We start from the raw sequence: 12,752 nt of genomic DNA, 5'->3' as shown, positions 1-12,752 counted from the left end.
AGGAAAGCGGTAAGTCTACGGACTTACAACGCTAAAATAAGGGGTTCGATTCCCCTCGGTGAACACAGCAGATAGCCCGATGTGGCTTTGCTATAAAAACACACGCTATTCCAGCGAAAACGCTACATAAAACGTAAACAAATTAAAACATCAACAATACCTAAATTTGCTTGCCTGTTTTTAAGCGCAAAGCTACACAGCGGACTATATGCGCTGTGTCCACCGCGGTTCTCGCACCCCGATTTTTAGCGTCATAAGCTCTCAAACCTTACCTCTGAGCCATCGCGGAGCAGTACCTTATTTAAATTATTTGTTTAAACAAAAAGCTTAATGGGCTTTCTGAACTTTGTTTGTACCTACCAGTACAAATAAAGGTTGTTTCACAATAAATTTATTCTTGACATTTACCAAACTATTACAAAGTATCTACTTCATTAAACAACTCATCATATTTGTCCGTGTGTGTTTTTCCACCATCAAGGGTTTAGTGGCTATTTATTTTATCTCTTCTAGTCCAATCTTTACGTAAGCTCACACCTTTAGCGTATTTTCTGTTAGTTTACCTTAAAAAATACCAACCAACTCTCCACAACAAATCTGGACACATAAACACTTTGACAAAGCTACTTTAAACGAACTGTGTAATGTAGATCTTTCCTTATCACTTCTATCTCTCTGTGTGCGTGTTTCTTAACATGTGGAACTAATTTAATTTTATGAGTGCTCTATATGGATATCTACCAGTGGTATAGTGTCCATGGATTATTTAAAAAAAAAAAATTCTATAACAGTCATTTGAAAAATACATTACCTAGTTTCAATCGGTTAACAGGAGTGAACAGGTTTATTTCGCGGCTACCAATTGGCAAGATTTTAAACTGAATTAATAAAGCCATTATATATATATTGTATAAGTGTAAAAATAAGGATATAAGTACTTGGTTAATTATAGACATTCAAACGGCCAATGGCACAGGTTTTACAGTTTCGACATTCAGAAATGTCTCGTATCTTTTCCAATCATCTTTGTCACTATCTGTTTAACTATCCAATTACACAGCTCTGGATTGAATTTGATAAAATTGTGCGCAGTAAAAAGCCTTAACCTCGAAAGAACTGGTTTATAGAGTTGGTATTGTCTCGGTTATCTGTTATTGCCCTGCCACTTCAGGATTAACAAGATGTAGAGTAATCTATCTTGGCATGCCAAGTGCCAACCACGACTGGAATCTTGCAAACGGTCAAAAGAACTAAGGACAGAATGTATGGTTATTCAGGCCGATTTGTATCACTCCCTGTTGGGTGGGCGTTCTCTTTGCGACTCTATTGGCTTAATAAATCAAAACGCAGTGTCATCGAACATAACGCACGGATGACATTTGGCACTTTTTTTTTTGGAAATGTAATAATTTTAAGGTCAATAGATGAAAAAGCATACATCACAGATGTTTAGCGTATGAAAATAAAGCGTTCAGGAATGTAAGAAAAATGTGCTTCATGTGGTCCAGAAATATTTCACATATCAAAAATCAAGTTCAAAAATGTTCTCGAATAAATGTTCAATTTGAAACAACACGTTTATGTGGCCTAGTTTTGACGTGGGATCTGGGAATCCGAGGTCCATGGTTCGTGTCCCGTTCCGCAAACTTGCGTTTCATACTTTGGGACTGTAAGTGCGTAATAAGAGTGACGGTCAAATCCCAATTTTAGATTAGGGTTGCCCAAGAATTTGGTGGTCGGTGCGGTTGACTAGCTACCTTCCTTCTATAGTCTATCAGTACAGAATTAGGGACGGCTAACGTAGACAGCTCTTGTATAGCTTTGCGCGAATATATCTAGAACAAACATACAAACTTTTACGGATGTAAGAAGCTAGTTGCGCATACTCATATATATATATATATGGAACTGGATTTTGACACATTACGTGTACCACTTTATGTGACTGGGTTACTGTTTAAATGTGCCTCCTAGTGGCACAGCGGTATTTCTGCGGACTTACAACGCCATAAACCGGATTTCAATACCCGTGATGGGCAGAGCACATATAGCCCATTATGTCGCCTTGTGCTTAACTTCAATCCAATAAACAACAACCTTTTAATGTAGAATATTAAGTACTAATTGGACGCGTGATATTTACAACCTAAAGTTCGAAAAAGGTAAATTCACAAATGGTAGTGGTGCTGTTGTTAGTTCGAATAAATGGCATGAAATACTTTAAAACAACTTTTCATGTCATATCTTTGAATGTTTTATATATGTGTGTGTGTGTGTGTGTGTGTGTATGCTCACGCGTAACGTCTATTCTAACTAATTGTTTTGATTACGGACATAATGTCTGTTTTAAGCTTGATGGCAATATTATTTAAGAGTTTTTATGCTCCTATTTAAGGTATCCTATTATTTTCATGTTTACTTATCTTGCATACAAATTAATTTTAAATATGTAAAATATATATATATATATGACTATACGCCCCCCCCAGAGGCACAGCGGCATGTCTGCAGACTTACAACGCTAAAAACCGGGTTTCGATACCCGTGGTGGGCAGAGCACAGATAGCCCTTGTGGAGCTTTGTGCTTAATTACAAACAAACAAAAAACAAACATGACTACACGAAACGTCCCTCGATGGGACAGCGGTAAGCCTACGCTAAAATCCGGGGTTCGATCCCCCGCGGTGCACACAGCAGATAGCCCAATATGGCTTTGCTTTAAAACAAACAAACAAAAATTACCCAAGGCGAAATCACTGATGGGCAAACAATATAAATCGCTTTTAAAACATCTATTCCTTACGAATGTCTAGGAAAAAAATAGTTTCAGGTTAAAACTGGAGAAGTAAGGGTTCAAATGCACTGTTAAGTTATTATTTAAATATAATCGGGCAATAAATGTTTTGTTTGTTTGTTGAATTTCTCACAAAGCTACTAGGGGCTATCTTCGCTAGCTATCCCTAATTCAGAAGTGATAGGCTACATGGAAGACAGTCAACGCTACCTACCGACAACTTTGAGCTAATATAATCAAATAGTGAATTGACCATCACATTATAAAGGGTGAAAGGGCGAGATGTTGGGTGATGGGATCCGAGCCCTAAACACCAGGCCATGGCAGGCTGGAAAGAAATGTTTATTCTACTTTTGAGTGGGTCTAAGATTTTTTACCATTATAGGGGTGGGAGTACAGCAAAGTAGCCAAGACTGAAAATGTAAGCTGCTGAAAGAAGCGAGTTGAATTTTTTTAGCAGTTGATATTTTAACTGTCGCACTACAATTACAAAACAAATATATATACAACCTACAAAACTAAACACACATACTATTCATAATAATTGCAAAAGAAGCTTTTAATTGTACAAATAAAGTACACACAAAAGTTTTAAAAAATTCCCAAATAAAACACCAGGCTATACGCAAGAACGATCTGCTCCTGTTGTCTTAAAACCAAAACTAATCACTCCTTATAGAGGCCGTTGGGGGAAATTAAGTGAAGATACATTTAGTACTGGCTATAGAAGGAATTTCTTTGCACAAAGAGTCATGGCTGTTCGGAATAAACTGTCCGGCCATGTTGTTGAAGCCGAAACTCTGAGATCCTTCAATAAACAGCTTAATGAGATTCCTGGATCAACAACCAAATTAACAAGAGAGACCGAATGGCCTCTTCTCGTTTGTAACCTTTCTTATGTTTTTATTTGGCAGTCTTAATCCAGTCCATAATTGAGGTTATCCTTGGCTTTTTGGACTTTGCTGACCTGGCTTGTAATTCCCCAACACTTGGTGAAAGTAACCCTATTTGCTCAGTATATGTGGTTATTACGAAATACTTTTTTTTGACAGTGCTTCCATAATTCAGACATCGGTTACAAACAACACCAAAACATTTCCCAGGAATGTTGTCAGTATTCCCTACTCACTGTCCATGCGGCCTACTTAAAGAATATCTTCACACCACTGCCAACGCCATTTGTTTTTCACAGATTTATCGATGAGGGCTGTGCCATATCAGATTTTCAAGAAAACTGGTACGACAAAACGGCCATCATACAGACACGCAGTCAACTATAATGTGTTTTATAAAAGTGCAATAAACGAGAATTAACAGACATGGTGCTCATCACCTAGTGGCACATTATAAAACTACCAAAAAAAATTGTTTTACATGGCTTATATGCATAGCAACGCAAGAAATGTCCATCTTCGTTTTTCATAATTCTGCCAGAATTCCTAAGACGGAAAATACTTTTAGAATGACTTTAATTAATTATTCAGTTCAGTCTTTGACAAATGAAGGATTTTAACTGCAAATCGTATGTAATAAGAATGATACTTGGGGAACAGTACATATGGGTAGAATATTTTACACTACTTGGCAAATGTTGAGGTATGCATTATCGTACTTTTCCCGTGTGAAAGGTAATAGCTAACAAACATTCTATTTGACACTTCATTTACGTCTACAGTAAACGCAAAATGTTCTAAAAATGATGCTAATAGCGGACATAGATTACGAGATCTATAGCTCACACTTATAGAGAATATATCAGGATATGAGCTAATATGGTATAGAATACATAGGTAAGTGTTCGAACCCTTTTTAAATGTGTCAGTTCAGCCACTTAACCAGTACAACGACTTAATCGCAGTCCTGTTTTCATTTATACTCATTTTTTCTCTCCTTACTCATCAATTACAAACATGAGTTGGCGGATTTATTTTCAAACTTATTTGCACATAGTGCCTTTTGGTGTTATATGAACCAACCTAGATGGTTATTTTAGTAGAATTTAAAAAATAATAATATTGATATAACAATCTGTAAAGTTACAAGAACAAAAAAGATAACCTTATAGCTAACTGTATGAAAGGTTATTCTGTTTTTTACCAAATAGTGTATAATTTCCACGTGTAACTTTACTATCTGATAGCTAACTGTATGAAAGGTTATTCTTTTTTTACCAAATAGTGTATAATTACCACGTGTAACTTTACTATCTGATAGCTAACTGTATGGGGATAGTTAAAGTTACACGTGGAAATTATACACTATTTGGTAAAAAAAAAAGAATAACCTTTCATAAAGTTAGCTATAGGATAGTGGAATGCATGAAATAACACAGATTTATAGTAAATTGACGTAATTTTACATCAATGAATGGATATTACATCAAACACTATCTTTCTTATCAACAGAATATAGGGATATTTTATTTAAGAAAACTTGTATACTCTGATGCTCGCTAATATACTGGAATTCTCTTTCTTCCAGATAACACAATGTAACAGATTGATGTTCAAAAGTTGTATCCAAAAATTACTTAGAGGCTTTAATCTCCTACAATATAGGGCAGAAGTTGCACTTAATATTACCCTTAATGTGTGTGTTTTTTTTCGCAATGAACATAATCACCAGATGGCATACCTTTTATGATTATTTTCCTTGCATGAATTCACTTCTAAAGAAATTTCTAATGTTATCTGTTTTCACATCAATCTTTAAATCGATTAATAGTCTTACACCATGAAAAAATAACTGCATACAATTGATTTAGAAATTATTATTATTCACAATTATAGACGCATTTGTTAATTTACAAGACGATTTCTAATAGTGCATTTTAAATATGGCAGCTAACATAATAACTGTGTTTGGAGGGGGGGGTAGTTTGGGGCAGAATATTCACCATTTGGCTATAGAATCCTTTGTGGATTGTGTTTGACTGAGGTTCTTGCATCTACTAAAGACTGGCTAAATATCCCTGTATAATCTGTCACTTATTTTAAGGCTCTTTGCAAATGTTTTCATACAGGAGATTCCAGTAATATTATACCTTGTTTTAAGGCTCTTTGCAAATGTTTTCACACAGGAGATTCCAGTAATATTATACCTTGTTTTAAGTTTTAAGGCTCTTTGCAAATGTTTTCATACAGAAGAGTCCAGTAATATTATACCTTGTTTTCTTTAAAACGGGTACATCATCGTGAAACATCTACTTGCACAAACACATAAGGTTAGGCTGCTCCCGTCTCTGTAGTTGTCTCTGATGTTGGTTTTTTAAATCAATGTCTACCGTGAACTTTTAAAAACGCTGTGTAGTATCCTTTCTAATCCAACTTTAGCAGATTGTGTATATATATATATGTGTGTGTGTGTGTTTCGTGAGTAATCTTGTCCGATTCAGACGTGAAAACTATAGGCGTACAATTAGCGTTATTTGTTGTTACTTCGGACACCAAAGCAAAGGCATTAGCTCCAAAACTCGTAAGAGAGATCTCACTTTTTAGTTAAGTTAAACTTCCTGGTAAATAAACAGGGCATTCTTCTGTTGGATAACCTAATATGGGATTCTTGTAGCGTTGGTGTCTCGTTCTATCTGCATGGTGCAAATATAAATTCATGGTTCAACAGTGGATTCGGTTACTTATACCGTGACAGTAAAGATAAACAAAGATAACGGTTAAGGGGTGGCTGTCACGCAGATATCACTCAGTAGGGTCAATCCGAACGTAAAATAATAAATAAACTGTGGCCGTAGACTGTTTACCGTGATCAGTAAACACATTCTTTACTTCTCTCAAATGAACTAATACGAAATATGATAAATTTATCAGAAAAAAGTAATAATTACTTTCCTAATGAAATGTTATCTTTCAATCGGATGTAATCACTTGATTAGTTCATAATAGAAATTCTTAAAATTCAAATTAAAGAGAAACTGAAAACATTCATATTAATATTTCATTCTAACAAGGAGTGTATACTCGTAAAACTAGAGTTCACTTGAAAAGAATAGCAAATGAAAATAGTTCTCTAGTTGCTAAGAAAGTTACGACTTACCCAGGTGAACTATGGTGAGGAAAAGACGATAAACGAGGTTCCCACACATAACGGCCGTCGTGCGTCCGCTGGTCTACAGGAATCGGGGCGTGCACTGTAGCAAAAGCACTGGGGAACTGGAGCGGCAGACCTGCGGTAGAAGAGGGGTACTTCTGAGGCATAGGTTTAGAACACACAGATCCTGTACTTTGGTTTCGGCATTCACCAATATTTCAAAACCATTATTTCATCCAAATACTTGAATATATATCCCATTGGTTAAAGACTAGATCTTTCTGCTTGTCGTTAAGCCTTGCGTGCTTTTGGCCACGGTTGTTAACGAGGTAAGCCTAACCTGACTACCCAGCAGTCAACCGTATTCGGCACGTAAACTTCAGTACGAAATGCCGAAGCTTCTTCGGTGTGCCGATAGCGTGACGCTGGGGCAAGAAAATGGAAAAGTTGAACCGACCCTGGGGAAGGGGCGGCAGGGGGTGCACGGCTGAGCCTCCGATAGGCCCGCTGGAATAGACACATAATGCATAGCTTTGACAGATGCCAGAACAACGACTGTGAGGAGGGAGTGCTACCCATGTGCGGCACGGCATGCTATCCTGCGGGGCAGTAAGGTTGAGTGGCCGGTGCAGCCTCAGGACAAGTGTAATTAAGTTTTCACGGGCCGGGCTAGTTGCACCTGAGGCCGTGTGCCAGAACGAGGTAAATCGCTTTACAGAAGAAGTTGGTTGCCCATTTATCTCAGTATTACTTGTCAGTGGACGATCTTCTCTAATCCGGGTAATAGGCATTCAACATCGTAGCTACAATATGAGGGCCTAAATACTCCCGAAACATAATGGCCACTCCTTCCTCTTTTGGTTCGTATTGGTCCATCTGTTCGCCTCACAAGGTCAACTACAAACCCTCAACTTAAGTCAAGCTAAACCTTCATAAAACCGTGCAGATTGGCAGAAAACTGTTAGCCTAAACGCCTATCCTCGCACCTCATGCTAGTATTTGTTCTATTTTCGGTCGACTGCGTGCCCCAAACATTAGGTAGTGGCCCGGACACTTCTCCTCCCTGGTGGGACTCCAAATATTTTTTTTTTTTGTAGTTGTATGAAGTAAAATAGCGACCCCTATAAATAAAAACCTACAGGAAAACCTTTGTTTTTTTTCGGTTGCCGATATAGATAATATACTTAAAGTATGGTAAAAATGGAAGGATATAATAATGAGTACTAACTAATTTTCTAAAATCATACAGAGATAATAAGATATGCTACAAAAATCAATGAAAACATCTGGAGAAAACAAGAATTTGAGGCATTGTAGCATTCTGCTAGAAATTTCGATGATAAGGGTAATTTTAACGTTAACATTTAGGATAGTTGTTTTTAAGTACCAGATTCATCATTAATTATAGAATAAAGTAAATAAAGAGAAGCAATAAATTTGAGCACTTGCTTTGAAACGATACATAAATTTAATCGAATTGTTACATTTCGTGTTTGAAACGATCCTATTTATTTGGATGTTTTCAATTGCTTAAGGCAATTTCTTTTTATTGTGTTCTTTTTATTGTTGCCCAATCAGTACTTCAAAACGTATTTTTCAACTGCTAATATCAGGGTGTCATTATTTTTCTCGCTCGTTAGTTTCAGCAGTATTTATCTGAATTTTTTCATTGTTCGTTTCCTTAAACAGAAAACTACATAATAATTATTTATTTATTGATAATTATAGAACCTAAAATTTTATTGTTATAAGCCCTCGAGCTTACTGTTGAGACACCAGGGTGCAAGAGCTATAACTCATTAACCCTACACTTACCGATTGGCTTCATAGATTTTTCCGAACTGCTTATGCACTACATTGTACGTGTACTCATGACCTTACTGAGTACAGAATTACCAATAACAAACAAGTTACGCAAAAAAAAGTTAATTAAAATACTGTAAATTAATTCAACTAATTACTACTTGATTTTATTATGTATTTTATATAGAACATTAGCAATTTCACCCCATTTTTTGGTTATATCTCTAAACTGAGTTTTGTGATGGGTAAAAACAAAAAATTACTCTATACGCAGATTCAACCAGTAATGATCAAACAGTACGTAAACAAACTAGTATTTTGAGGGTTACCATTTAGGCCTATGTTTTATTGTTCTCCCTAATAAATATACATACTATGGTACCCTGTGTTATTTTATTATAAAATTTTATCCCATTTATTTATAAACTTCTGATTTAAAAGTGTTTCATGACGCATTGTATATTAGATCATAATTATAACATTATGAGGATCAGAAACGATGCTACTTTTAAATAATGTATCTTTTTCCCTTTTATCATTCAATATCTTATAGTTCATAACTGAATATACATATATAAATCAGAGATGTCTGTTTGTCTGGTGTCACAAGTTATTATGAAGAACTGGCTAAACCAATTTAGACTGAATTTGATGGAATAACTCAAGTGGATCCCCTGAGATCGAGTTTAAATGGATAAGTAATTGGTGTGTGTTTGTGTGTATTTTTTTCATAGCAAAGTCACATGGGGCTATCTGCTGTGTCCACCGAGGGGAATCGAACCCCTCATTTTAGCGTTGTAAATCCGTAGACTTACCGCTGTCTCACCGGGGGACTAATAATGATTATTTGTTTCTTTCTTTCTTGTTAAGCACAAAGTTACATAATGAGATATCTATGCTGTGCCCACCACGGGCATGGAAACCCGGTTTTTAGCGTTATAATTCATCAGCCCTGCTGCTGAGCCACAGAGTGGCCTAAGTAATTGGATAAACGATCATGACAACGAATCTCGCCTGGTATTTTGGAAAACGGTTCCAGTTTGTCATCCATTTCAATTTTGCCGCCTTAATGTTGCGAATTAGAACTCACTCGAGCAATGAGGTCGGAAGCAAAGCACGTGAAGTCAATGACAAACGAAAGTGATGTTTAGTGCCGTGCGTAGCACGGGTACCTTTGCATCGGACAAATCAATCGTGTGCCGCTACACACAGAGAGGAGTATCCATTCCTATTGTATTTATCTTTCCCTAACAATTTCACTATCTTTTGAAAACCCACACTGTACTTAAAATTCAAATCAGACCCCATTCAGAGCTTACGTGGTGAAAAACATTTCTCAAAAACTATGTGATTTTCTATCTTGTTTGGTTGTTTGGAAACACATATTTTATACATTCACGCGTTTAACATCGTGTAAAAACTATCACACACTCTACTTGCTTAGAAGTGGTTTGCTTTACTATATGACATCTCAGGTAACCACTCCCATTTTTCTTGTATTTTCATTCCTTAACGTGTAATTACACTAGATCCTGTATTGCTCTATCTTTGTCTATTTTGTCGGCTAGTTTTCGTAAGTATTTTTTTCATAATACCATTTCTGTTTATCTAGTTTACCTTCAGAGTATTTTTTTTTCTTCACATTCTATAGCCTTCTGTATGTTGAAATGTACGCTGGGCGCACTTTCTAAAGCAGTCATGAAATGTTCATAAGATGTCTCCTATATCATGTATAGTTAAGTTGTGCCACTGTCCACAGAAGACTGTAGACAAATGGAGATGTTATGCGGTTTCCTTGGTATAATGTTAAAAGGTTTCTTAACAATTATACTTAGGCACTATTGTACATAAAATAAGTAGAACAACAGACTGGCTAATTCCAAGCAATTAAAAATACTTGTATTCGGTGTAAAAAATAATCAGCCTCGCACCATCACCCTTAAAAAGATTAACCCTCCACAAAAACAATTAGAAGCTTATCTCTGTCTATGCCGAAACAGCGTAATAAAATAGTTTATTAAACTGTATAGCAGCGCTTCCCAAGCTTTTGTCATACACGCCCCCTTTAATAAATGTGATTCTTTGCGGATACATATTAAATTGGTATATGTGTTATAGAAATTAGTCATTTTCATTAACAAAAAGTGTATTAAAACATTTAATTTTGACTGTACCCTAATCGTTTGCGCACCCTAGGGGGCGCGCTCCACATTTTGGGAGAACTGCTTATAGTATGATTGTTATGGATTTCGCGCAAAACTACACGAGGGTTATCTGCGCTAGCCGTCCCTAATTTAGCAGTGTAAGACGAGAGGGGAGCCAGCTAGTCATCACCACCCACCGCCAACTCCTGGGCTACTCTTTTACCAACGAATAGTGGGATTGACCGTCACATTATAACGCCCCCAAGCTGAAAGCGCGAGCATGTTTGGTGTGACGGGGATTCGAACCCGCGACCCACAGATTGAGAGTCGAGCGCCCTAACCACCTGGGCATGCCGGGCACTGCTTATAGTATGTATTGTATAATCAACTAATAGTTACATTGTTAAACAATAATAAGAAAATCTATCGAACATAAATACTATTAATTCTCAATAATTCTAGACTCTTGCTTTCCTCACCACGCACACAAAAAAGTAACTTTCTTATACAGAAACGTCCGTGAAATTCATAAGAATGTCAAGCCAAAAGAACTTAGAGAATTGTTACCTGATCAAGATGTTTGCAGAAGTTCAGAAACGATAAATACAAAGCAACAGCTCACTCACTCGAATATATTATACCTATCACATATACTGAAACATAACTAGAAAAAGTACAGTTATTAATATTTTATGAATCATAAAGTTACAAAAACCCACAAAGGTTTTAGTTAAAGTCATCTTGTTCGTAAATTAAGTCATTAAATTCATAAAGTTACAAACACCCATAAGGGTTTTAGTTAAACTCATCTTGTTCTTAAATTAAGTCGTTATACTCATAAAGTTTCAAAAACACACCTTAATTTACGAACAAGATGAGTTTAACTAAAACTCTTATGTATTTTTGTAACTTTATGAATATAATGACTTAATTTAAGAACAAGATGAGTTTAACTAAAACCCTTTCATTATATTCATAAAGTTACAAACACCCATAAGGGTTTTGGTTGAAATCATCTTGTTCGTAAATTAAGTCATTATATTCACGTCTTGTAATATGAAGGGAAAAAAGATCAGTCGTTTTTTGTTTATTTCTGATTCTAGATATTTTTTTTATACTTTTGACGTTTAGCAAAACGCTATATAAATGATTTTATGTTTTGCTTTCATAGCCTATATTGAAATAAACCGTGGTTACGTCATTCATATACTGGTTCTCCTATATAGACAAATTACTTTGCACACTACGCAAAATCCAGGAGCTATAAAATGATTTAAGTGGAAGTTTAACTGGTACCTTTTTTATATATATATTATTTATTAAAATAGTTGCTGTTAAAATAGTTTAACGAACTTTTACATGTTTCTACAGAGTATTTTTGTTTTCATTTCATCGCACTTATTTCTGAGTCAGCTCTCAGGCACTCACGTCATCAGCAATAATAGTAATTGGATGTTTATGACATCTAGAATAACCAATGGTAACTCGTGAATATAGATTATACTGACGGATGTTGATAAACAAACGTAAGATGTGTTGGGGTATAACTTGTTGCTGTTGTTTGTGTACTGAGTGTGCAGGTATACATTATTGATTAATTAAAATGTTTATTATTCTATTAAATATATAATTAATATCAGCTGTAAAGACAGAAGTCAGAGAGTTGGGAACTTACCAGTCAAATACACTATCTTTTAAAATAATTTAATTTAACAGAAATTTGTATCTGTAGCCACTTCAGGTGGTGGAAATTGTTTATTTCAGAGCAAAGCGACATCGGGCTATCTGTCGTGCCCACCGCGGGGAATCGAACCCCGGATTTTAATGTTGTGGAGTTATTTAAACATAAATGAAACTGATTGGTGCTTGTGGGATTTCAGCTGTAAAGCAAGAAATGAGCTACAATATCGTAGAGACATGTTTATATATATATATATATATATATATGTGTGTGTGTGTGTATATAT

At 35.8% G+C, this 12,752-nt stretch overlaps 1 protein-coding gene across 2 annotated transcripts in view; it reads right to left on the bottom strand.

Moving 5' to 3' along the window:
* The window catches only part of LOC106458412 (transcriptional activator cubitus interruptus-like), a 109,168-nt gene that overhangs the window by 31,421 nt on the left and 64,995 nt on the right, over positions 1–12,752 (bottom strand). Inside the window, exon 3 of one of the 2 annotated variants that reach the window (XM_022384620.1) lies at positions 6,845–6,974. The exons of the other annotated variant lie outside the window; for it this stretch is intronic. Within the exon in view, the coding sequence (XP_022240328.1) occupies positions 6,845–6,974 (130 nt within the window). The remainder of the gene's footprint in view (positions 1–6,844; positions 6,975–12,752) is intronic. 2 annotated transcript variants of the gene reach the window in all.

Source organism: Limulus polyphemus, unplaced genomic scaffold (assembly GCF_000517525.1).
Source record: "Limulus polyphemus unplaced genomic scaffold, Limulus_polyphemus-2.1.2 Scaffold459, whole genome shotgun sequence".
Lineage (NCBI taxonomy): Eukaryota > Metazoa > Arthropoda > Merostomata > Xiphosura > Limulidae > Limulus > Limulus polyphemus.
The sequence above is the reverse complement of the archived record's forward strand: the minus strand, read 5'-3'. Positions and strand labels throughout refer to the sequence as shown.